This window comes from Chelonoidis abingdonii, chromosome 2 (genome assembly GCF_003597395.2).
Source record: "Chelonoidis abingdonii isolate Lonesome George chromosome 2, CheloAbing_2.0, whole genome shotgun sequence".
Classification (NCBI taxonomy): domain Eukaryota; kingdom Metazoa; phylum Chordata; order Testudines; family Testudinidae; genus Chelonoidis; species Chelonoidis abingdonii.
In genome coordinates, this window is record NC_133770.1 from 233801134 (window position 1) to 233827523 (window position 26390).

General features: G+C 42.5%; 1 protein-coding gene across 1 annotated transcript in view; it reads left to right on the forward strand.

Moving 5' to 3' along the window:
• The window catches only part of UBXN2B (UBX domain protein 2B), a 41996-nt gene extending 23925 nt beyond the window's left edge, over positions 1 to 18071 (forward strand). Inside the window, exons 8-9 of the mRNA XM_032802193.2 lie at positions 5943 to 6104; positions 16370 to 18071. Coding sequence (XP_032658084.1) covers positions 5943 to 6104; positions 16370 to 16532 — 325 coding nt within the window. The 3' untranslated portion in view covers positions 16533 to 18071. The remainder of the gene's footprint in view (positions 1 to 5942; positions 6105 to 16369) is intronic.
• Positions 18072 to 26390: the final 8319 nt, after the last annotated feature.

A 26390-nucleotide genomic window follows, 5' to 3' on the forward strand; every position in this document is an offset into this window, starting at 1 on the left:
CTTTTCTGTAACACAGATTCATAGGCTCCAGAGCAACCTTGTAGACTAACTCAGTAATGTCTAGCAGTTGAATAGTAAACACCTCAACTGCTTGATGCTCACCAGGTTGTATAATGTGCATTAATTTTGTCAGCAAGGCAGTTCTGATACCTTTTTGGAAATAGCTTAATTCATTCTTAACTATGTAAAATAGATCTTATTACAGTATAAAATAAATATGTAACATATCTAAGATCACATAAGCAGATTTGTTTGATTACAACAGGCAATAGCTACATGTTGTTGTTGATTCAAAACTCCTCATCCGTTTCTCACTCTCCAAGTCTTCCTTCTTTGCACTTAACTGACATATTCAAATGAATTTGCTGAAAAACCTTTCATTTGCAGGTAAGATGTGTGGGATGTAAGTGTCAAAAGCTGGTTCCATTAATTGCATGGGTTTTTGATTTGGAGCTTTCAGTATAAACCAGTGGTAGGCAACCAGCGGCCCACGGACTGCATGCAGCCTGTCAGGGTAATCCACTAACGGGCCACCAGACAGTTTATTTACATTTGCACGGCCATCCGCAGCTCCCACTGGCCGCAGTTCGCCATTCCTGCAGCTCCCATTGGCTAGGAAGGGCAAACTGTGGCCACTAGGAGCTGTGGGCGGCCATGCAAATGTAAACAAACTGTCTTGCAGCCCACTAGCGGATTACCGTGACAGGCCACAGGTTGCCCACCACTGGTATAAGCTATAAGCCATGTCTGATTACTGACATGACAAACAGGGGTGGCTCCAGGGCCCAGCACGCCAAGTGCGAGCTTGGGGCGGCAAGCCGCTGGGGGCGCTCTGCTGGTGCCACGAGGACGGCAGGCAGGCTGCCTCCAGTGGTTTGCTTGCAGAGGGTCCGCTGGTCCTGCGGCTTCGGCAGACCTCCCACAGGCGTGCCTGCAGAGGGCCCGCTGATCCCGTGGTTTCGGTGGACCTCCCGTAGGCACGCCGCGAGAGGCAGCCTGCCTGCCATGCTTGGGGCTGCAAAATCCCTAGAGCCGCCCCTGATGACAAACTTGAGTAATGTTCTCTCTCGCTTTCTCTGTCCCCAGCATCTTTGCACATTTCATGCCACTCAGATATCTTAAACCAGAATGATTTTTCTTCCATTTTAGAAAATACTTTCATAATTTTCATCAAGACTGTCTTGAGCTCTGTGTGTTACCAGCTGTTGGCACCAGGAAGATTTTTATTCTTCCAAAAATTTCAGATCTGTTTTCCTCCTGCATTGCATCCCAGTTCTCTTAGCTTCCATAACTTGTTAAGCATTATGGGCCAAATTTATCATGTTGTAACCACGTTGACTTAAATGGAGTTCAATTTTGGACACAGGTTTTATTCAATATTGATCAGAAAAATATCTGTAGATAGAAAGGGAAAATTACCTAATGCTTAACACTCTTCATCACTTCCTAATCCCTGCTACTTCATTTAGTACCAAATTGTAGCTGGTCCTGTGCTCGAGGAGGAGAGGGAACCTCTTTGCAGTGCACCACTTTCTTCCCAAGGCAGGTAAATCTTTTAAGAGAAATAAATGGACCTGCAGTGTGGTGTTAGAAAAGCTACTTGTACTTTGGTCTCTAAAGACCACAGAACCCACACTAAATAATGTGTTGCTTATATGGTTCAACACATTTTTATTAGGCAGTAATATATAGCAGGAATCTGGGTTGTGCTTGCACAGTCCATTTTGTCATCTTAGTACTGAAGCAGGAGTGGAGGAAGAGGTGTGCTACAGGTGATCTCATTAAACCTCCAGGAAATATTCCATTATAAACACCTATTTCTACATTACAGAATTCCTTAAAATGCTGTCAAGTGAAATTTTTGTATATTGTCAATGGGTAAACAAAGTTTGAAAAGAATTGGGTGGGTACTTCTTAAAATTAGACAGGTATAAAATTATTACTTGAGTTAGCTATAGAATCATAGAAATGTAGGACTGGAAGGGACCTGTGCTGAGGCAGAACCAAATATACCAAACGAGCGTTTGTCTAACCTGTTAAAAACATCCTATGATGGGGATTCCACAAGCTGTGTCGATAACCTATTCCAGTACTGAACTATCCTTATAAATAGCTTTTCATAATATCTAACCTAAATCTCCCTTGCAGCAGATTAAGTCCGTTACTTCTTGCTCTGCTTTCAGTGGAGCTGGAGAACAACTGATCACCATGCTATTTATAACAGCCCTTAACATATTTGAAGACTGTTTTCAGGTCCCCCCCACTCAGTCTTCATTTCTCAAGACTAAACATTCCCAGTTTTATTAACCTGACCTCATAGGTCCAGTTTTCTAAACCTTTTATCATTTTTGTTGCTCTCTATTTTGTCCACATCTCTGCTAAAGTGAGGCCCCCGGAACTGGACACAGTGCTCCAGCTGAGACCTCACCAGTGCTGAGTAGAGCAGGAGAATTACCTCCTATGTTTTACACATCATTCCAGGGTGTGTTAACCGGAATGTCATATTAGCTTTTTTCACAACCGCATCACATTGTTGACTCATTCAGTTTGTGATCCAGTATAACCCCCAGATCCTTTTCAGCAGTACTAATGGCATGCCAGTTATTCCCCATTCTGTATATGTGCATTTGATTTTTCATTCCTAAGTGTAGTGCTTTGCACTTCTTTATTGAATTTCATCTTGGTGATTTCAGATGAATTCTTCAGTTTGTCAAGGTCATTTTTAATTCTAATCCTGTCCTCCAAAGTACAAGCAGCCACTGCCAGCTTGGAGTTACCTGCAAATTTTGCAAGCATACTCTCAAGTCATTAATAAAAATATTGACTAGTACTGGACCCATCGTCCCTGTAGTCCCCACTAGATATGTCCCTCCAGTTTGAGAGTAAACTACTGATAACTACTCTTTCAATACAGTATTTCAATTAGTTTTGCATCTACCTTATGGTAATTTCATCTAGACTACATTTCCCTTTTTGCTTTTGAGAACGTCACATGGGACAGTGTCAAAAGCCTTACTAAAATCAAGATCCAGAGGGGTAGCCGTGTTAGTCTGAATCTGTAAAAGCAGCAGAGAATCCTGTGGCACCTTATAGACTAACAGACGTTTTGGATCATGAGCTTTCGTGGGTGAATACCCCCTTTGTCAGATGAATGTAATGGAAATTTCCAGGGGCAGGTATATATATGCTAGCAAGCAAGCTAGAGATAACGAGGTTAGTTCAATCAGGTGATGACTGAGCCCGCGTTCAGCATTGAGGTTGAAACCAAGGGGAGAAACGTTCTGTAGTTGGCAGACCTATACCAGTCAGTCCCTCAGCCCGTGCCGTCTTCCGCGCTCCGATTGGCTGATACGCAAACCTACGTCGGGGGCCAGCATAGGCGGACCTGCGGACGGGCGCAGTAGACAACTGGACAACCCCAGGGCTTTCCTACACAGGCGTCCCGAAGTTTGGAACATGGTTTAAAGTCATTTATCGCATTTACCTAATGAAGACTAAGCAATATGCAAAACACGCCTTCAGCCTTCTGTTGTACCATACTCTCCTATTCCTGCAGTTAAGAAGGCAAGTACATGTACAGTTAGTGTGGAATGGTTCCCATGTGAACATTCAAAAATTTTTAACCGTGTCTTGCTCCTCACTACCTCCATCCCTGACTTAATTTACATTACAAACCTTACTCCACTAAATAGCTTTACTTTTTAAAATAAACCTGCCAGCCAAAGCATCCTCCTTCCTGCAAAATTACCTGCCCAAGCCTGGAAGCAAGATTAGTCCTAGGCATAACAACTTTCTCTCCATAAAAAGTATCTCACCCCAGCAGAGTTAGAACAAAGTATTACATGGAAAAGGGAAACTATCGCTAGCATTCTGCCTTAAAACTATTAGGTCACGTCAAAGATGCTCTTGCTAGACTTTGGCTTCCTCGACCCTGACACGTGGACATTGTAAAAGAATTTGGCTTCAGATGGAGGGAGTGAAAGGCCCTACGAGCCAAATTAACTGTGTAAATCGCATATCGTTGATTTGTAGCGTGAGCCAGTTGCACACAACGGAGAACGTCATGTTTAAAAATTGCACACAAGTATCACATGGATGAAAGTTTCCAACACTGAGGACAGCTTTTGAACCTCATCGCTACCTCTTCTGACATATAGCCCAGCCAAGTTCATGCAATAAACTTTCGTATCCACCATCATGTATTCCTACTATGGCCCATTGTAGATACACACACAAACGTATATAAGTATAGAAACACCACAGAGAAAAAATGATCTATAGCGTCCTTATTTTTGTTTTATGTTCTAATGAGTAGTTCCAGTCTTACAAAATTTCATCTCATCACTCAAATGTATAAATAGCTCTAATGTAGTACTTCCGATTGTAGCCCCTAAAGCTAACTCATAAACTGGGGAAAGTAATCTAATAGACAGAAATTCAATTAGAGAGTGATTAAAAGGTATTCTGTTTGTCACATACATTCATTCCCAGGTTCTTTAACGCAAGCATCATTTTAAACTTTTAAGTAAAACCATTAATGCTGAAGTAAGTACAAAATAAAGGCTATCCTTACCAAAGAGTACGAATAAATGAAGCCAAGCCAAATAACGCTAGGGAAAGAGAACAGTACTAAAAACAAATAAAAAATAGGATTATAATAATCATTATGTAATTATATACGAGTAAACCAAAGGGAAGAAGGAAATGCAATAAATTGCATTATGCCATCTCGTAGCACAGGCAGGTGTGAAAATAGTCCAGCGTAAAACATTAGCAGTTCTGAAAAAAGTGTTTTTTCTTTTAAGTATTCTACTCAGCCCGTCGCACAGAGATTAAAGATTCAAGACTCTAAGAAGGGACTGAGAAGACTCATCGAGTCCAGTCCCCTGCCCTCATGGCAGGACCAAATACTGTCTAGACCATCCCTGATAGACATTTATCTAACCTACTCTTAAATATCTCCAGAGATGGAGATTCCACAACCTCCCGAGGCAATTATAGCACTCTCAGATTCAGATCCTGACCAGGATGCAATCTCCAACCCAAAATCAAACCTTAGCTACACCTAACCAGAGCCAAAACACTTCCCTTCACCATCTTTACAATAGATTTACCAATCCCTATAGTAATCAGCATTCTTGTGCGTAAAAGCCCAAATTGAGAGGTGACTTAAATGGTGGTGTAAACTAAATATCAGTAAATCAGCATAAATAATATCCTGAGAGGGTGAAAAGACAAAGAGAGGCTGTAGCAGGCACAGTCAACAGGGTGTATGAAAGCATAACCTAAAGCACTTAGGATCAGCTGCCAATGTATAATTTACATAACCACTAACATTATCTCCAAATATGGCCCATAAGGTACAATGAATAAAATTAAAATCATGCACATGTTGTTTCATGCTCTAGTATTAACATACGCAAAAATGTTGTTTTATGATAATCTATCCATAGATATATATAATTATGCAACTGTATTAACCTTCCCTTTTATAGTAGTGATGTGCGTTAAATTAGGGATTTAAAATGTTTACCGGTTAACCTGCAAGCATTAGTCTTACCGGTTAACCCACCTTAACTGTTAACCTCTGCGCCTGCTCCAGCCCTTTAATCAGTTAACCATTTAAATGAAATATTTTTAAATCATTTAAATGGTTAACTTTTTAAACAATATTTATATCCCTACGTGAAATAGTCCTGTATAAAAAATCATGTACAAGGAACCTCATGTATGGAGAAAATGTTCTTGTGTAACTAAATGCATGTATATAAAATCTTATCCATATATTAATGCAAACAATTTTGACACTCTTTTCAATACTCAAGTCAATTTGTATACAGTGCCTGATACTGGTTTCAGATAGAAAAGAAAGATAAATGTTCTAGAATGCATCTTTTTCAGTTGTGCTTTCTTTCAGTAACACCTATACTTCAATCCTTTAGCCTCACACCTGAAATTGTCAGTACACCTTCTTCCCCAGAAGAAGAGGATAAATCCATTCTTAATGCAACTGTTCTGATTGATGACTCCATTGCAACAACTAAAATTCAGATCAGGCTAGCGGATGGAAGCCGTTTGATACAAAGATTCAATCAAACACACAGGTAAACTAATGCCATAGAGATTCAAGTAACTATGCTTCTTTCAGTAAGATTGTTTTGTATTTAGTAGATAGAAAAGGAACTAAAATAGCAGCTGGCATATAAAAAGGCAAGAATGATGGTAAAACAGGGTAAAGTGTATAAGCAGTTTATTAATTATGAATGTTTGAGGTAGAGGAACACTTGATGTAGAGTAACACTTTTGGAGGTGATCAGATTCAGGCATTTGGTAACTGTTAAATTCATATAATTTTGGGGAAGGATAGCTCAGTGGTTTGAGCATTGGCCTCTTAAACCCAGGGTTGTGAGTTCAGTCCTTGAGGGAGTCACTTAGGGATCTGGGGCAAAATCAGTACTTAGTCCTGCTAGTGATGGCAGGAGGCTGGACTCAATGATCTTTCAGGGTCCCTTCCAGTTCTATGAGATAGGTATATCTTCATATAGTATATTCATTGTCCATACTCATATTCTGGATATTGGTTTGAGAAGCACTTTTGTTTGGCTGGTTGATGTGTGGTGTTCTGCAATTACTGATCTGTTCTAAGGGTGCATTTGTTCAGAGTTTGGCAAAGTTATACTGTTGTCACATTTCCCTCTCTACATGTATGTAAGAGCTATGGTAGGAAGAGTGAGACAGTTTCGGCTATGGTGCAAAGGGCAGAGGGACTAGCAATGCTAGGGCTCTTTGTTTTAGCAGACATAAATAGTACAACTTCTCTTCTTTCCCAGTATTTGGTTGAGAGCAAAGTGGCTGATGCACAGTCCAATTAAAATAATGGTGATGCTGGGAACAGAGCTGTGCAGGAAACAGATTCCTGTTCTGTTAAAATTGTTGAGGTTTCAAAAACACTCCCATTCTGCATTTGGACAAAACAGTGACATTTTAGGTAGTTGCAAAGAGCCGGAGAGAGATGCACTCCAGAATAGTCAATGCCTGGTGCATAGGGCCTGGGATGTGGGAGGCTATGTTCAGGTCCCTGGTCTGAATCAGGCAGAGCAAGACTCGTACCTGGATCTCCCATGTCCAGCTGAGTGCCCTAACCAATGGGCTATTCTGGTCATGGTGGTGGAGGGAGTCTGTCTGTCTCATTTATACCAGAAATTCCGTCGTCAACCCAGGAAACCTTTCCTGACAAAAGTTTTGTTGAAACTGGCATGTTCCTGCAAAAAGTTTTGGCAGATCAGCATTTTGTGAAAAACAACTGCACTGAATGTTTATAGATTCATAGACTCTAGGACTGGAAGGGACCTCGAGAGGTCATCGAGTCCAGTCCCCTGCCCTCATGGCAGGACCAAATACTGTCTAGACCATCCCTGATAGACATTTATCTAACCTACTCTTAAATATCTCCAGAGATGGAGATTCCACAACCTCCCTAGGCAATTTATTCCAGTGTTTAACTACCCTGACAGTTAGGAACTTTTTCCTAATGTCCAACCTAAATCTCCCTTGCTGCAGTTTAAGCCCATTGCTTCTTGTTCTATCATTAGAGGCTAAGGTGAACAAGTTTTCTCCCTCCTCCTGATGACACCCTTTTAGATACCTGAAAACTGCTATCATGTCCCCTCTCAGTCTTCTCTTTTCCAAACTAAATAAACCCAATTCTTTCAGCCTTCCTTCATAGGTCATGTTCTCAAGACCTTTAATCATTCTTGTTGCTCTTCTCTGGACCCTCTCCAATTTCTCCACATCTTTCTTGAAATGCGGTGCCCAGAACTGGACATAATACTCCAGTTGAGGCCTAACCAGCGCAGAGTAGAGCGGAAGAATGACTTCTCGTGTCTTGTTTACAACACACCTGTTAATGCATCCCAGAATCATGTTTGCTTTTTTTGCAACAGTATCACACTGTTGACTCATATTTAGCTTGTGGTCCACTATGACCCCTAGATCTCTTTCTGCCATACTCCTTCCTAGACAGTCTCTTCCCATTCTGTATGTGTGAAACTGATTGTTCCTTCCTAAGTGGAGCACTTTGCATTTGTCTTTATTGAACTTCATCCGGTTTACCTCAGACCATTTCTCCAATTTGTCCAGATCATTTTGAATTTTGACCCTGTCCTCCAAAGCAGTTGCAATCCCTCCCAGTTTGGTATCGTCCGCAAACTTAATAAGCGTACTTTCTATGCCAACATCTAAGTCGTTGATGAAGATATTGAACAGAGCCGGTCCCAAAACAGACCCCTGCGGAACCCCACTTGTTATACCTTTCCAGCAGGATTGGGAGCCATTAATAACCACTCTCTGAGTACGGTTATCCAGCCAGTTATGCACCCACCTTATAGTAGCCCCATCTAAATTGTATTTGCCTAGTTTATCGATAAGGATATCATGCGAGACCGTATCAAATGCCTTACTAAAGTCTAGGTATACCACATCCACCGCTTCTCCCTTATCCACAAGACTCGTTATCCTATCAAAGAAAGCTATCAGATTGGTTTGACACGATTTGTTCTTTACAAATCCATGCTGGCTATTCCCTATCACCTTACCACCTTCCAAGTGTTTGCAGATGATTTCTTTAATTACTTGCTCCATTATCTTCCCAGGCACAGAAGTTAAACTAACTGGTCTGTAGTTTCCTGGGTTGTTTTTATTTCCCTTTTTATAGATGGGCACTATATTTGCCCTTTTCCAGTCTTCTGGAATCTCTCCCGTCTCCCATGACTTTCCAAAGATAATAGCTAGAGGCTCAGATACCTCCTCTATTAACTCCTTGAGTATTCTAGGATGCATTTCATCAGGCCCTGGTGACTTGCAGGCATCTAACTTTTCTAAGTGATTTTTAACTTGCTCTTTTTTTATTTTATCTTCTAAACCTACCCCCTTCCCATAAGCATTCACTATGTTAGACATTCCTTCAGACTTCTCAGTGAAGACCGAAACAAAGAAGTCATTAAGCATCTCTGCCATTTCCAAGTTTCCTGTTACTGTTTCTCCCTCCTCACTGAGCAGTGGGCCTACCCTGTCCTTGGTCTTCCTCTTGCTTCTAATGTATTGATAAAAAGTCTTCTTGTTTCCCTTTATTCCCATAGCTAGTTTGAGCTCATTTTGTGCCTTTGCCTTTCTAATCTTGCCCCTGCATTCCTGTGTTGTTTGCCTATATTCATCCTTTGTAATCTGACCTAGTTTCCATTTTTTATATGACTCCTTTTTATTTTGTAGGTCATGCAAGATCTCGTGGTTAAGCCAAGGTGGTCTTTTGCCACATTTTCTATCTTTCCTACCCATCGGAATAGCTTGCTTTTGGGCCCTTAATAGTGTCCCTTTGAAAAACTGCCAACTCTCCTCAGTTGTTTTTCCCCTCAGTCTTGATTCCCATGAGACCTTACCTATCAGCTCTCTGAGCTTACCAAAATCCGCCTTCCTGAAATCCATTGTCTCTATTTTGCTGTACTCCCTTCTACCCTTCCTTAGAATTGCAAACTCTATGATTTCATGATCACTTTCACCCAAGCTGCCTTCTACTTTCAAATTCTCAACAAGTTCCTCCCTATTTGTTAAAATCAAGTCTAGAACAGCTTCCCCCCTAGTAGCTTTTTCAACCTTCTGAAATAAAAAGTTGTCTGCAATGCAGTCCAAGAACTCATTGGATAGTCTGTGCCCCTCTGTGTTATTTTCCCCAAATATATCTGGATAGTTGAAGTCCCCCATCACCACCAAATCTTGGGCTTTGGATGATTTTGTTAGTTGTTTAAAAAAAGCCTCATCCACCTCTTCCACCTGGTTAGGTGGCCTGTAGTAGACTCCTAGCACGACATCACCCTTGTTTTTTACCCTTTTTAGCCTAACCCAGAGACTCTCAACACTTCCGTCTCCTATGTCCATCTCCACCTCAGTCCAAGTGTGTACATTTTTAATATATAAGGCAACACCTCCTCCCTTTTTCCCCTGTCTATCCTTCCTGAGCAAACTATACCCATCCACACCAACATTCCAATCATGTGTATTATCCCACCAAGTTTCAGTGATGCCAACAATGTCATAGTTGTATTTATTTATTAGCACTTCCAGTTCTTCCTGCTTATTACCCATACTTCTCGCATTTGTATATAGGCATCTAAGATACTGGTTTGATCTTGCCTCCCAGTTTTGCCCTGACCCTCCTTTCTCTCTGCCATTATAGCCCACGCTCCCTCTTGTTTCCGACCCATCTCCCAGGTCTTCATGTTCCCCACTTACCTGTGGGCTTTGCTGACCTGTCCCCGTCAAACCTAGTTTAAAGCCCTCCTCACTAGGTTAGCCAGTCTGTGTGCAAATAAGGTCTTCCCCCTCCTCGAAAGGTGAACGCCATCTCTGCCTAGCAGTCCTTCCTCGAATAGCATCCCGTGGTCGAGGAAGCCAAAGCCCTCCTGGTGACACCATCTTCACAGCCAGGCATTCACCTCCATGATGCATCTGTCTCTGCCCAGGCCCCTACCTTTGACAGGAAGAATCGAAGAGAATACGCTCCAAATGGTTTGGAGAATGCGCTCCAAACTCCTTCACTTGTGCTCCCAGAGCCCTGTAGTCACTCTTGATCCACTCAGCGTCACACCTCGCAGTATCATTTGTGCCCACATGGATGAGTAGCATGGGGTAGTAGTCAGAAGGCCGGATAATGCTCGACAATGCCTCTGTAACATTTCGGATACGGGCCCCCGGCAGGCAGCATACCTCCCGAGATGAAATGTCAGGGCGACAGATGGGCGCCTCCGTCCCCCTCAGCAGAGAGTCTCCGACCACCACTACCCTACGTTTCCTATTTTCAGTGGTGGCAGCAGACCTCCCAGCCTTAGGGGTACGAGGCTTCTCCTCCTTTACTGTAGGGGGTGATTCCTTCTCTCCTGTATCAAGAAGAGCATAACGGTTACCTATTACCACGGCGGGAGGGTTCGCAGCAGGGGTGGAGCACTGCCCGCTGCCAGAAGTAACCAGCTGCCAGTGTCCACCCTGAGCCATCTCCTCCTCCACCAGTGGTGTGTCAGCAGTCCTGTGAACTGGGACAGCTACCTCAGCTGTCTCCACATGGACACTGTCCAGGAATTGCTCGTGGATACGGATGCTCCTCAACCTAGCCACCTCCTCCTGTAGCTCTCCCACCTGCTGCCTGAGAGATTCCACCAGTAGGCACCTTTCACATTGGATGCCCCCCCCAGCCTGGATATCAGTAAGTGGAAATTGCAAGTTACAGTCTTTGCAGAACCACACCAGAATCTGGGTAGAAGCATCCATGCTCTGGTGCTCTGTCTGGCTACAGCCGCAGGTGAAGGAGACAGAAGCAGTGCTGGCACAGGTGTTGCAGGTCCTCCTAACCATCGTAAGCCTCCCTCTGTCGAACTCCCTCTCAAACTCCCCTGTCTGCAGCTCCCTGTCTGCTCTGCTTTAAAGAGAGAGGTTTTGGATTAGTTTGGTTTATATGTTTTCAAGGGACTAACGGGTCACAGATAGGACCGACAAGGGACCCCCGCTCCCTTCGTACTCCCCTTCCAAACTCCCTTGTGAAACTCCGTTAGCAGCCCCTGGTCGCTTGTGCACGGCTTTATAAAGCCAGGGCGTGAGTGAATGCCCCACCCACTGGTTAAGGCTCAGCCAATTACCAGAGGCTTCTAGCTTTCAAACCTTCCTTTGTAGCTCAGCCTCCAACTGCCAGCTACAGCACACGGTCCTTCAAACAACCCCACAAACAAACAGACTGACAAACACAAGCTCAGCACACAGCAAGTAACCTCCAAACACACACACACGCACACACACACTACAGACAGTCACTTACCACACAGATGCTGTATTTGCTCCTCCTTCACCTGGAGAACTCCCTTGCGAAACTCCCTGTTAGCAGCCTCTGTTCGCTGTTCCTGTTCGCTGTTCCCAGCTCAAGCTGGGAAACTGGTAGAACATTTAACCCAGGATGTTGCTTTTCCCCATTATTGAGGGAGTTTTTCCCAGTCGTGAAGGAGCTTTGCCATCCAGGAATGGAAGGGGGATTCTAGACCCCAACCTGCTCCTAGGCTCCCAGGTAACATCAATAGCCAGCAGCATTTGTTTCCATGTATTTTGTTACGCAATAGTGACCCTTTCTCTCACATAGTTGTTGTAGTTATCCAAGCACTGATAATGTCTGTATAGAGCACACTTCACTGGCCAATGTATGGTAGAGGATCAGTAAGGAACTACACCTACTGCACAGTGCTGCTGTCTGCTTGCTTAGTTGTTGCTTAAAGAGGACATCTTACACTAACTCTTCAAAGATTGCACAGGCTTATTATTTTCTTCTGGGAGAATTTTTCAGCATTAATTTTTTTCTCGAGCCCTATATAATTTGCATCTTGGCTGGCTTAAAGATGTCTTCTTCTGTGTGTTGATGCTACTTATGATGTCATACTTTTGCTGACAGTTTTTTAGATTGTGGCTGGTATATCCGGTATTCAGCAGAATACTTTGTTTTTGGAACATATTCCTGTCCCCAACCACCATTTTTCTGTCAGAGGTAGTCTGCTGACTTTCAGGGTAAATCAGGGGTGTAGACATGGGTGGGCCTGTGTGTATCGTAGCTCACTCAGACCTATCAGAATCAGTGTGTCTGAATGCCAAGTTTAAGTCAATTTATTCATGGTCTTTATTTTGGAACCATGCACCATGAAGGTGGGAGCTCAGGTATTGGACATTGCCCATCCACCATGATTTGGGGCCCACCCAAGTTTTGATGCCTAGCTATACCACAGGGGTACAGTATAATACTTCTCTTTTCATTCAGATTTGACCCTGTCTGGGAAGTAGGGACAGTGCTGATCACTGGGAATTGAAGCTGATTAAGGAACTGCCATAATTTAGTTTGGCTCTGTCATTCCATGTTGTGTATTGGATTTTATGCATGTACTCAAACTACTGAAGGAGTAAATTACATTGAAAAATAAAACGAGTTTATCTAGTGAACTTCTATGCCACCGCCTTCATTCTTCAAGATGTGTCCCTACGGGTGCTCCACTCCAGGTGCTCATGTGCCTTTTGAGCCTTTGATTGGAGATTTTCAGCTGGCAGTGCCTGTTCAGCTCTCGCATGTGCCCTGTGACGCCTTGTGTCTGACACCAAGGTTATATAGGAGTACGCAGGCAAACTGCCCTTAGCTTTTTCGCAACTACTTTGGCCTGAGACGGAGCCTTAGTGTATCTACCTTGGCCATTCTATTTTTCCTTAGTGTTAAGATACTTAGTTTAGTAGTATTGTTAGTTAAGTAGTATAGTTAGGGTGGTATAGTTAGAGCAAACACAGCCAGCGTCAAGGAAATGCTTTTGAGAGCACAACTTAGGTGAACTGGACATGTCATCAGAATGTAAGACCACCATGTCCCAAAACAGATCCTGTATGGGGAGCTGAGGCATGGCAAAACAAAGAAGTGTCGTCGGTATGATAACTAAAGATAATCTGAAATGCAGTCTGTAGTGGACTGGGATCAATCTCAAAGATCTTGAGCAAACAGCTCGGAACAGGACTCACTGTTAGTCTCCTACAAGATTAGCATGCCATGGCTTTGAGCGGGATTGACAAAATCATTTCCAGGCTGCATGTGAAAGACGCTATAGAGCTGCATTGTCAAATATCATGGACACAGACTTCCTGTGCCCTCAGTGTGGCCAACTCTGTGCATCAGGGTTTGGACTTCAGATTCATATGCGTATCCATAGATAAGAATTGTAATATCATCAGCAGCAGCAATGGATGACTACTATGGAGAGACCTAGTAGTAGTAGTTACAGTTAGTTTGTACAGATAGTTTGGAGGATTTGTTTTGTTCTCTGTACCCCTTTTTCCTTTAGGAGACTCATTTTCCTGGCAGGGCATGCCTGGCTCACCAGGCTTCAGATGCTGCCTCTCCTGCTGAGAGGCTGTTCTTGTAAATGATGACCCCTCTAAGTGTGGTCATTGCTTGTGGGAGTCCCATATCTCTCAAAAGTGCAACTTTTGCTTGGCCCTCAAGTCTAGGCCAAGGAAGAACAGGGAAACCAAACGAAGACTGTTCATGATGGAACACTCCCTGCAACCAGAACTGGGTCAAGAGACACCTGTCCTCAGACAAACCCAGAGCATGCCTTTTACACTGGGGCAAGCTTCCCCCAAGGAAGGGAAGATATTGGAGGCTTCTGGGAAGCCTCCCAAAAAGAGGAGTGTGGACTCTCACTCCAAGGAGCTAGCTCCAGAAAAGACCAAGTCTCCCCGCCAAGTCTGTGGTCTCTGAGGGTATGTTGAGGCCAAAGACTCCTCTCCTTTACTCACAAGGAGCACAGGCATGGGGCACTGTCGAGTTCAGCCCAGCAGTCAGTACCAGTGCATCCGACCCAGCCAGCAGTGCCATTACTCCCCTTAACCCAGCCATTGATACTGATCAGTTTATCCAGCTATCAGAGCCAGTGCATTTGGCATGGCCTCCCTCTTCACCTGGAGTGCAATCATCATCAGTACCATTGGCTTTGGCGCCCATGGCCTGGGCTACTGCTTCAGTACTGGATCCCTTCTCAGTATCATAGGAATTCCAGTATTCTGAGGACCTTATGGTATCTGATGGACCGGACTCCCTGCTTCTTATGGGTACTAAGTGCGTTTCGGTATCGAGACGCCAGTCTCTGGGCTACTGTCCTCTGGCACCGTAGGAATCGCCACCATTTTCAGTGGGTGCCCTCCACTCCCATGGAATGACATGGAGGAGAAAGAGGGAGACTTTCAATCAGTCTCCTCTGTCTTGATCAGGGGTTCACCAATCTGCCGCTTCAGGAATTCCTTTTTGACAAATCACAGGGAGGATTGTATTGGTCACCAAGGGTGTTGGAACCAACCCTGTATTCCAGCTTCACTTCCTCATCTGTGTCATCAGATCTGATACATCAATAGGTTCTACAGTATCATCTTCAGTTCTGGACTCTGTTTTGAACCTCCCTCCTCCTTCTGAGGATACTGCCCAGAAGTCACCTGAAGTGGAGCACCAATGGGGGGACACACAGAAAAGGAGGTTACTCAACTTGTGCAGTAACTACAGTCTGAGACATATCACCCTCTGGGTGCTCCAGCACCTGCCCTCCTTCCCCTCTGCTTCAGGCTGTTCCTTAGGGGACAATTGGGTAGAGAAGGAACTGAGGCCAGTTTTCCTGCACACACCTATATAGCCTTGGAGAGGCATAGACGAATGCATAGTTAAACAGACACGGCTAGCTGAAAATTTCTAATCAAGGACTCAAGAGGCACATGTGCACACGTGAAGTGGAGCACTTATAGAAGGACACAGCTCAAGGTTATTTTACAAGATGAGTAACTTTCTATTGTATGATAAGACAAACCATACATCCATTCTTCTTTTCAGTCCTTGTATTCAGAAAGCAAGAATCCCTAGATTATCACCCTAATCATTTGAAGAATATGATCAAAATATAGTATAACAGAGTCAAGCCAGATGGCTACAGGAAAGTGGTAGAAGATAGATACATTAGCCCCAGATTAAGCAGGTTCCTTTTCCCTGAGTAAGATAACAGGGACTATTCCAGAACAATCAGGAACCTGCTAGAACCAGTTAAGGCAGGCAGGCTAATTAGGACACCTGGAGCCAATTAGGAAGCTACTAGAACCAATTAAGGCAGGTAGGCTAATCAGGGCACCTGGTTAAAAGAAAGACCTCCCTTCAGTTAGTGAGAGGCGTGTAAGGAGCTGAGAGTGAGAGGATGTGCTGCTGGAGGATTGAGGAATACAAACAGCATCAGGAAGAAGGTCCTGCAGTGAGGACAAAGAAGGTGCTGGGGAGAGGTCATGGAGAAGTGGCCCAGGGAGTTGCAGTTGTCACACAGCTGTTACAGGAGACATTATAGACAGCTGCGATCCACACGGGCCTGGGCTGGAATCTGGAGTATAGGGCGTGCCTAGGATTCCCCCATTCCCCCAACTCTTTATTTGACGCAAGAGGAGTTGACCTGGACTCTGAGTCATATCAGAGGGGAAGGTCTCTGGCCTGTCCCCGACCCACTAGGTGGGATCACCAAGACTGCAGGGATTGTTTTGCTCCCTTTCCCCCATGCTGAACCTCTGAGGCAAGCAAATCCTCTGAAAAGTGCAGGACCCACCAAGGCAGAGGAGGGACTTTGTCACAATAGGTATACAATCAAAAGTGTGTTTGTAAATAGTACATGCTGTTTGTGCAGTATTCAAATTTTTTGCCTTTACTGGTGTTGGCAGCTGATTCCTGTATTAATTAAATAATTAGTAATTTTTCAGCGTTTATATAATACCATTCTATTTATTTCAACAGGATTATGGATATTCGAAACTTCATTATCCAGTCTCATCCTACATTTGCAGCAGCTGACTTTGTTCTTGTGACTACATTTCCAAATAAAGAGCTAACAGATGAAAGTCTGACACTACAAGAAGCAGATATACTTAACACTGTGATTCTTCAACAACTAAAGTAATCTTGCTCCTGTCAATGCAATAAAGCTTTTGGGGATAGGTATTGTGCCAAACTGTCATACAAGGATGCTTCCAGTGGTGCAGAGGGAGGGAATCAAATCAACATCTTCTTTCACTTGTACAGATCAGTTTTGTTTTTGTTCTGTCTTCCAATGATAGCATATTTGAATCAGATTTTAGAGTGATTTGTCACCAAATGTTTTTACAGTTTTAAAACTAAGCTTGTATAAATCGATATGTTCCAAAACTCAACAAAAACTAATAAGCTACTTGAGAAACACGGCTATCACTTTATTATTCATATATTTTTAGGGCAGAAAAGCAGTTTTTTCAGGGAGTCGGTGTCTTTTTACACACTTAGTAAAAGTCTTGCACTAAGGAAATGATTTATGCTGCAGTGACAAACAGCCTTTTGAACACTTAACTCAGTAGGTTGAGATATGTTTATTTCCCTTAGCACATAGATTTTCAAGTATTCTCTTTGTAAGTTGACATGTGTACATGCCCTAATATGATTTTAAAGTAATCTGTATGTAATGTTTTGTTGGTGCAGTATAATTATTTTATGTAATTAACCTATAAATATTTTTGCTGTAAATTATCTTATAACCTTCACTATGAATGGATCAGTAACAAAAAACAAATCTCAGCGTTTTCTGAGTATATTTAATATTGTTCTCATATTTAATATTTTTTCTCACTCATGCTCCAGTTGTAATTCTCATGTTGCAAAGAATTTACTTTAAACAGAAATGGTAGAGAGTAATAGCAACTAATGGACAAACATCAAGTTCCACATTTTCAAAAGAAATGGCTTGAGATCACATTCAAACACCCATGTTCAATCGAGAGCTATGCAGATACATAATTCCATGGGTAAGCAGTTATTTAGGTGTCCAAATAACATTTGAGTGCACAAACATAAGACTTGTTTATACAGTCACTTGAATACACAAAAGATGTTGTGCATGCAGTTTTGTACCTGGACTTCAGCTCTTCATATTTGGTATTTTGGCCAAAAGTATTATATTTTTAAAGTAGTGCAATGGTGATCTAGTTATGCAATTTTCTTTATTCTCACTGGCAGCTGTGTGATTAAACCATGGCAATTATTTGAAAATACATTCATTTCAAAGAGTTTAATCCTGCATTCTGCTATGCAGATAGAATAGTGTGAAATAGAAAATGGGTTTCTGTACTTACACAGCCACAGATATTATAAATCTGCGTACTGTGCATCAAGAGAGGATCAAACCTTAGATGAGGAGAATGGGTTGCATTGTATGTGCCAGTATGTGTAGAATGTTGTCTTTAATATTTCCCCAAAACTTGAAAACTTATTTCACTATACTTAGCTCACCATTGTCAGCAGAATTTATTTTAAATTCTTACCTCAAAGTAGGCATTTCCAACTATAAGTAATTTTCAATCATTTGCAACTATGAGGTCAAATGTTTTGTAAGACAAATATCTGCATAATTTAAACAATCACAAATACACTGTGTGTGCTAATCAATAAAGAAAAGATTTTAAGCTAAAAATGTCCCAGACAACTTTTTCATATTCTGTTGTTTTCTTTTACGTTGTGACAAAGAAGCAGTTGTTTGTGTGTTTTGCATGGTGAGTGTTGTGTATTTGGGGTGAGGGAAGAAGGAAATATGTTTTAAAACAATTTTAAATACTAGACCTAAATACTTGGTACATAAAATATAGATTTCCAAGTCAGAGTTCTGATATGAATCTGAACCACTCCAAATTTTGGGCATGTTTGGATTCAAGGAGTAGCTTCACGTCCATCCCTAATAAAATATAAGCAGTGCACAGGTAATGATAACAACTTAAACCGCTTACTTTGATGCATAAGGAACTGTGGTTACATAAAAGAAATAGGTTTTCATTTTCACAGTTGTTCAAAGACATAACTACATGTTGTCACCCTTTCTTTATTTTAAATAGCCAGGGAACTTCTAATGTAAGAGCTTCATAACATCTGGTAAAAGTCTTTACTTCAAGATTAAAGAGCTCAGAGAAAATACATTTGTATTTATTGATATCTTTGGAGGTATTCAGGCAGCAGTTTTTAAACTTTGAGCTAAGCTCCACCCCACCCCCCTTGACCTACAATTTTTGATTGCACTCCCAACCCAGGCAAAAATAGACACAATACCTGCCCCTCCCCCCTCAGGTTTTCAGGCTGGGGGAAGGTGCATCCGATGGTCTCTGGTCATGCTAACCATCTGTGCAGTCCCCTGCACACCACTTCAATTCTCTTTACCCTGGCTAGCAGTGAGCTTAGCAACGTGTGCTTAGCCAAGCTGCTAAGGAATCCAACCCCCTTTATTATTAGCCTCATGTACTTTTTGCTCTGAAACACATTTGGATTAAGTACTATGTGAGAAGTGCCATCTACAGAATCTCATTTTCTCAACCTTGCCTATTATAGCAACCAGGCCCTCTACATACACAAGGGAAAGCCTTGGCTGAAAGAAGCTCTTTTGAATTATTTTAAAAGGTGGCTGCCCAAAACATTTTTTAAATGTAATTTAAAAAGCTTTTTTGGTATTAAACCCTGTTAGATACATTTTGTACTCGACTGGTTTTCCACCCTGTTACAGCTCACTTGACAGCTGATACTTAATTTTGTTTTAGTTAATCCAGCAAATCTGGACTTTGATCCCCACAGGTGTGTAAGCAGGGCAAGAGCTTTGCTGATATAGTACTTATTAGATTTCTGTTGTTGCCGATCTAAGCAAACACTGTTCTCAGATCTCAGCCTTAGAGATGGTGAGGAAGGCTCTGCTTGGTTTTATATCTTCTTGTAAAACTATGTGGACTACATTAAAAAGATAGCTGTTCAGATCTGTTTTTATATAGGTCAGGGCACCTTTGACAGGAGACAAATTTAAGAGGCTTTTGAACACAATACAGGTAAGATATTTCACTAGAAGTTTTACTTTCCAAATCTCTTCTCCATTCCACACTGACTATTTCCAGATATGACAAATACTTTCTGGTGGATATTCAGCTATATCTGACTTTCTGAATAGGCTCGACATTGATTCTGTCTCCATAGATGTTGATCCTGCAAACACTTCTGCCCATATAAAAGTTGACACACGTGAGTAATCCCATTAAAATGGATGGGACCACTTCCATGCATAAGTCAGGCATGTTTGCAGGATTGGGAGTTTGGATTGTCAACTATATGGCCCCACCACCATTGATACCTTTGGGCCTTTCTACAGGTCTTTGTATGTGTTTGTACAGTACCTAGCACCCTGGCTCTGCTCTTCTGACTGGGACCTTGGGATGATACTAAAATATAATTATTAAACAATACAGTTTGATAAAAAAATTTATTTAGTTTCTCCATCTTTAGCTGTTAATGGACAAGCAAAATTAGCCAACCACAGTGTATATTATACTCCAAGAGTTGTCTCTGTGACGCTCTCCAATAAACCTAAATGTTTGTCCATTTGCTTTATTTATTTTTTACCCTTTTGAAGTGAATATTTAGCTGAGCCCATAAAAATTCAGAAAATGCCAACCTGGCAAGCTCTGTTTGCCTGAAAGCCTATGCAGGCAGCTATTACCCAATCCACTGTGCAAGCAGAGCAGGTAGTGATGACCTGGTGTTAGTGATTTCCAAATGACCTTCAGTAGTGGCCAAGACCAATTACAAACAAGTTTCATTTTCCTAGAACTGTGGCATATGAAGTAGAGTTCTTAAAGCCCCATCTGCTGCAAACTCAGATACTCTAACTGAATAATCTCTGAAAAGTATAGTAATTAAACCCTCACTAAATGTTGCTGCGATAGAGGTTTAGCTCTGTCATAGAAAAGTAGATTGCATAAAGATTTCAGTATTAGTAAAATACAGAGTATTAACAGATAACTTTTCCCATATAATAATGACATGACATTCAGTAATACTGTTTCTTGTACTGCATTCTGTATGTTGTATTTCTGTTTAAGGCAATCAAAACAGTATGCTGGTTTTGTAATAAAACTCTCAACCAGGCAAAACAAATCTAGATTAGGGTTTTGTTTCTAAACTCAGTCAGGATTTGCCAAGGCTTGTGCATGTGTTGTTGAAGTTTGCCTAGTTGTCATAAACACTGGGGCTGATTTATGGCTTTGGTTCAAAAAAAAAAAAGTTAAAATTTGGCTGTTTCGGCTGACTTTCCTTTGAGTTCATCTCTGTGATGGAGCATCTGGGTTCTATCAATAATTTATACTTCACAGCAATGGAAAAGTGATGGAGCCTTCAATAAGAGGCCTGGATAAAGTGGAGACAGGCAGACCAAATGAACTGCACAAGGCTGTACTTGAGTTTGGTGATTAAGCATTTGAAAGACCACCATTAGCACCATTAAAGTGTCCTCTTATCCTCAGTGATGCATCACTTAGACAATGAAGCTGTTCACCAATCCCTAAATTGCGTGTCTGTAGCTGGAGAAAACTGGTCTGGGTTGGGAGGGGAGTATCACTCCAGAATCAGCCATGCAAGGCTCTCAGTTTTGACCCAGGGTTGGGTCACAGATAAAACCTGCTTTCAGGACCATCTTCTATTTTCTTTTCTTTTTTAATGAAGCTAAGGCAATATTTCCTAAACTTGGGACGCTGCTTGTTTAGGGAAAGCCCCTGGCGGGCTGGGCCAGTTTGTTTACTTGCCCCATCCGCAGGTTCGGCTGATTGCGGTTCCCACTGGCCACAATTCGCCACTTCAGGCCAATGGGAGCTATGGGAAGTGGCTCGGGCTGAGAGACGTATTGGCTGCCACTTTCAGCAGCTCCCATTGACCTGGAGCAGAGAACCACAGCCAGTGGAAATTGCGATCGGATGGGGCAGGTAAACAAACCGGCCCAGCCCGCCAGGGGCTTTCCCTACACAAGCGGCGTCCCAAGTTTGGGAAACACTGAGCTAAGAGATGCAATATGTTATATGAATCATTTTTATTTTGATCTGCTTCTCTTTATCTAATAAATCTTGTTTTAAACAAGTGACCATTGTGTGGATGTTCCACATAATCCATCCCCCGAGAGAGCAAAGTCTTTTAACCACTAGGGGGAGGTAGAGAAGGTAAAAATTGTTCCTGGAACCTAACTCACTCGCTTCACTCATTCGTGGTCAAAACAGCATGAAAACCAAGGGCCTCTCCCAGTGAAGTGAGTTACAAAAGGCTACAGTGAGTATTAGAGGTAAGGAGGGGGCTTTTACAGACCCAAAAGGGAGACATGAGTTAGCATAGAAGCAGTTGGCAATCAGGCCTTCCCATAATGGAACAGTGCTGTGACCACAGCCCCCACACTAATATGAGTGGAGCTTGGGTAGTCAGGGCTAGTGGTTGGAGCAGTGGCAGTAAGAAGCCAGGAACAGCTTCTGTTCAGAGCTGGAGTCAGAAACAAAGAGTCTGAGAGCAAGGCAAGAGGCAGGTCCATTGCTATGCTTGGCAGGAAGTCCACCTTGTTGTACGGACACTTCCTGGAACTCTTCCTGGGCTTAAATAGAGTTCCTGGACCTATGAGAGACCACAAGGGAAGCTGTCAGTCCAGCCTTCTGAGGAAGTACTTCCTGTGGTGTTTCTCTCTACAGGGTCTATGTAGTAATGCATGCAACCCTACCTTGTCCAGTGGGTAGCAGTGTGGAGGGGTGAGCCACCCCACAGACCCAGGTTCCAGTCCTCTCCCTGTAGGACCTCACATCACCCTTCCCCCTTTCAGGGGCACCCCTAACTGCTGACCCAGGCTTGTATGAGTGTTTTCTGACGAAGTGGGTATTCACCCACGAAAGCTCATGCTCCAAAACGTCTGTTAGTCTATAAGGTGCCACAGGATTCTCTGCTGCTTTTACAGATCCAGACTAACACGGCTACCCCTCTGATATTTTTTATGAAAGGCATCCACACGGTCAGATGCTTGGATATGGGCAGCTGGTTCCCAGGACCATTCTTTGAGGCCATAACCTCACCAGTCAATGAGATAGAAATGTAGGACTGGAAGGAACCTCAATAGGTCATCCAGTCCAGTCCCCTGCACTCAAGGCAGAGCTATGTCATAACTTGGCGATTCCTGACAGGTATTTGTATAACCTGTTCTTAAAAACCTCCAGAGACAGAGATTCCACAATCTCTCTAGGCAATTTGTTCAAGTGCTTAATTACCCTTACTGTTAGGAAGTTTTTTCTAATGTCTAACCTAAAGCTCCCTTGCTGCAATTTAAGCCCATTGCTTCTTGTCATAGCTTCAGAGGTTAAGGAGAACAATTTTTCTCCCTCCTCCTTGTAACAACCATTTACATCCTTGAAAACTGTTGTTATGTCCTCCCCTCGGTCTTCTCTACTCCAGACTAAACAAACCCAGTTTTTTCAATCTTCCTTCAGAGGTCACGTTTTCTAGACCTTTAATAATTTTTTTTGCTCTCCTCTGGACTTTCTCCAATTTGTCTACATCTGTCCTAAAATGTTGTGCCCAGAACTGGACACAATACTCCAGCTGAGGCTTTATCAGGGCAAACACGTAGAAGACAAGACAACAAGTAACAGGCAGCATGAATTAGTCAAAAACAAATAATGTCAAACCTGACAAATTCATGCTGTTACTTATCACCTTATCTTCTAGGTGTTTCCAAAATGGATTGCTTGATTATTTGCTCCATTGTCTTTCTGGGTACTGAAGTTAAGATGACTGGTCTGTAATTCCCCGGGTTGTCCTTATTCTCCTTTTTATAGATGGGCATATATTTTCTCTCTTCCAGTCCTCTGGAATCTCTCCTGTCTTCCATGAGTTTTCATAGATAATCACTAATGGCTCTGATATCTCCTCAGTCAGCTCCTTGAGTATTCTAGGATGTATTTCATCAGACCCTGCTGACTTGAAGACATCTAACTTGTCTAAGTAATTTTTAACTTGTTCTTTCCCTATTTTATCATCAGATCCTACCAAGGGGCATATTTACACCTTACGCACCCCTAAGCACAACCTCCTCAGCTCCCCTCCTGCCTATAGCCGACCTTCGTGTTTTCCATAAAAAATGAAACTTTTAACCAATTTTTAACTTTTAGGCACCCCTAGAACACCAGTGCCCCTAGGCACATGCCTACTGTACCTGGAAATCTGGCCCTGATCCTACCTCATTTTCACTGGCATTCACTATGTTAGACACCCATTTGCCACTAACTTATTTGGTGAAAACTGAAACAAAAAAGTCATTTAGTACTTCTGCCATTTCCACATTTTCATAGAATCATAGAATATCAGGGTTGGAAGGGACCTCAGGAGGTCATCTAGTCCAACCCCCTGCTCAAAGCAGGGCCAAACCCCAACTAAATCATCCCAGCCAGGGCTTTGTCAAGCCTGACCTTAAAAACCTCTAAGGAAGGAGATTTCATCACCTCCCTAGCTAACCCATTCCAGTGCTTCACCACCCTCCTAGTGAAAAAGTTTTTTCTAATATCCAACCTAAACCTCCCCCACTGCAACTTGAGATCATTACTCCTTGTTCTGTCATCTGGTACCACTGAGATGAGTCTAGATCAGGGGTGGGCAACCTATGGCATGTGTGCCGAAGGTGGCACGCGAGCTGATTTTCAGTGGCACTCACGGTGCCCAGGTCCTGGCCACCAGTCCAGGAGGCTCTGCATTTTAATTTAATTTTAAATGAAGCTTCTTAAACATTTAAAAACCTTATTTACTTTACCTACAACAATAGTTTAGTTATATATTATAGACTTACGGAAAGAGACCTTCTAAAAACTTTAATCTATTACCGGCATGCGAAACCTTAAATTAGAGTGAATAAATGAAGACTCAGCACACCACTTCTGAAAGGTTGCCGACCCCTGGGCTAGATCTATCCTTTTTGGAACCCCCTTTCAGGTAGTTGAAAGCAGCTATCAAATCCTCCCTCATTCTTCTCTTCTGTAGACTAAATAATACCAGTTCCCTCAGCCTTTCCTCATAAATCATGTGCTCCAGCCTCCCAATCATTTTTGTTGCCCTTCTCTGGACTCTTTCCAATTTCTCCACATCTTTCCTGTAGCGTGGGGCCCTAAATTGGACACAGTGCTCCAGATGAGGTCTCACCAATGTTGAATAGAGGGGAATGATCACATCCCTCAATCTGCTGGCAATGCCCCTACTTATACAGCCCAAAATGCCATTAGCCGTCTTTGCAACAAGGGGACACTGTCGACTCACATCCAGCTTCTCGTCCACTATAACCCTTAGGTTCTTTTCTGCACAACTGCTGCCTAGCCATTGGGTCCCTAGTCCATAGCAGTGCATGGCATTCTTCCGTCCTACATGCAGGACTCTGCACTTGTCCTTGTTGAACCTCATCAGATGTCTTTTGGCCCAATCCTCTAATTTGTCTAGGTCCCTCTGTATGCTATCCCTACCCTCCAGTGTATCTACCACTCGTCCTAGTTCTGTGTCATCTGCAAACTTGCTGAGGGTGCAGTCCACGCCATCCTCCAGATCATTAATGACCTCCATTTTCTGTTGTTGTCTTTCCCTCCTCATTGAGTAATGGGCCTACCAGGACCTTGGTCTTCATCTTGCTTCTAATGTATGTGTAGAATGTTTGCTACTCTGTATGTCTCTGTGACAGGTTGGGTCACAGAAACTCCATCAGGACTGTCACTAGTTGTGCTGAGATACCACTGAGAAGAAACCCCTTGCCAGAAAAGGCTTCCCTCCACTCTGTCTTGCTGAGCTAGACACACCAGTCTACTCCAGCACAGACCAAGAGATTGGCCACGCCACCCTGCAGTTCACAAAAACTAAAATTCACTTAGCCCAGGGGCTTCTCAGTTAACAGGAACTTTCCCAGGGTCTTTCTGGGAGACTAAACCCTGAATACATCCGTTTTATTCTTTATAAAGCTTATACAGGGTAAACTCAAATTTTCCACCCTCTATAACACTTATAGAGAGATATGCACAGCTGTTTGCTCCCCCAGTATTACTTACTTACTCTGGCTTAATTAATAAACAAAAGTGATTTTATTAAGTATAAAAAGTAGGATTTAAGTGGGTTCAAGTAATAACAGACAGAACAAAGTAAGTCACCAAGTAAAATAAAGCAAAACATGCAAGGCTAAGACTAATATGTTTAAGAAACTGAATACAGTTAAATCTCACCCTCAGAGATGTTCCAATAAGCTTCTTTCACAGACTAGACTCCTTCCTAGTCCAGGCCCAATCCTTTTCAGACCAACATTGTAGTTTATGGCCTGGGTCCAGCAATTACTCACATCTCCATAGTTACAGGTTTTTGTTCCCGTTTCTTTCAGGCATCTCTTTGGGGTGGAGGGGCCATCCTTTGAGCCAGCTGAAGATAAAATGGAGACGCTTCCAGGGCCTTTTATATTCTGTCTCGTGAGCGGAAACACCTTTGTTCTTCTATGCAAAATCACAGTAGCAAGATGGAGTTTGTAGCCACCTGGGAAAGTCACATGTCCATGAATGATTCAGCTTTTTAAAGGTAGAGCAGCCACTGCTCACATGCTACCTTGAACATTCCCAGGAAGACTTTTCACATGTGAATTGGAGTCTCCCCGGGTCCATTGTCAGTTAAGTGTTTTGTGACTGGGCACTTAATCTGAAGAGCTCCTTCACAATAAACAGGCCAAATGCTTCACTAGTGCTACTTAGAATCAAACACATTGAGATATTGTATGCATGTATCATTTTTATATTTAAAGTTATTAATATTGGTATGTAACCAATATTAATAACTTTAAATATAAAAATGATACATGCATACAAATAGGATGAATATATTTAGTAGATCATAACCTTTGCAAAGATATGTTACATGGCATATCTAGCATAAAACATATTCCAGTTGTCATATTTAC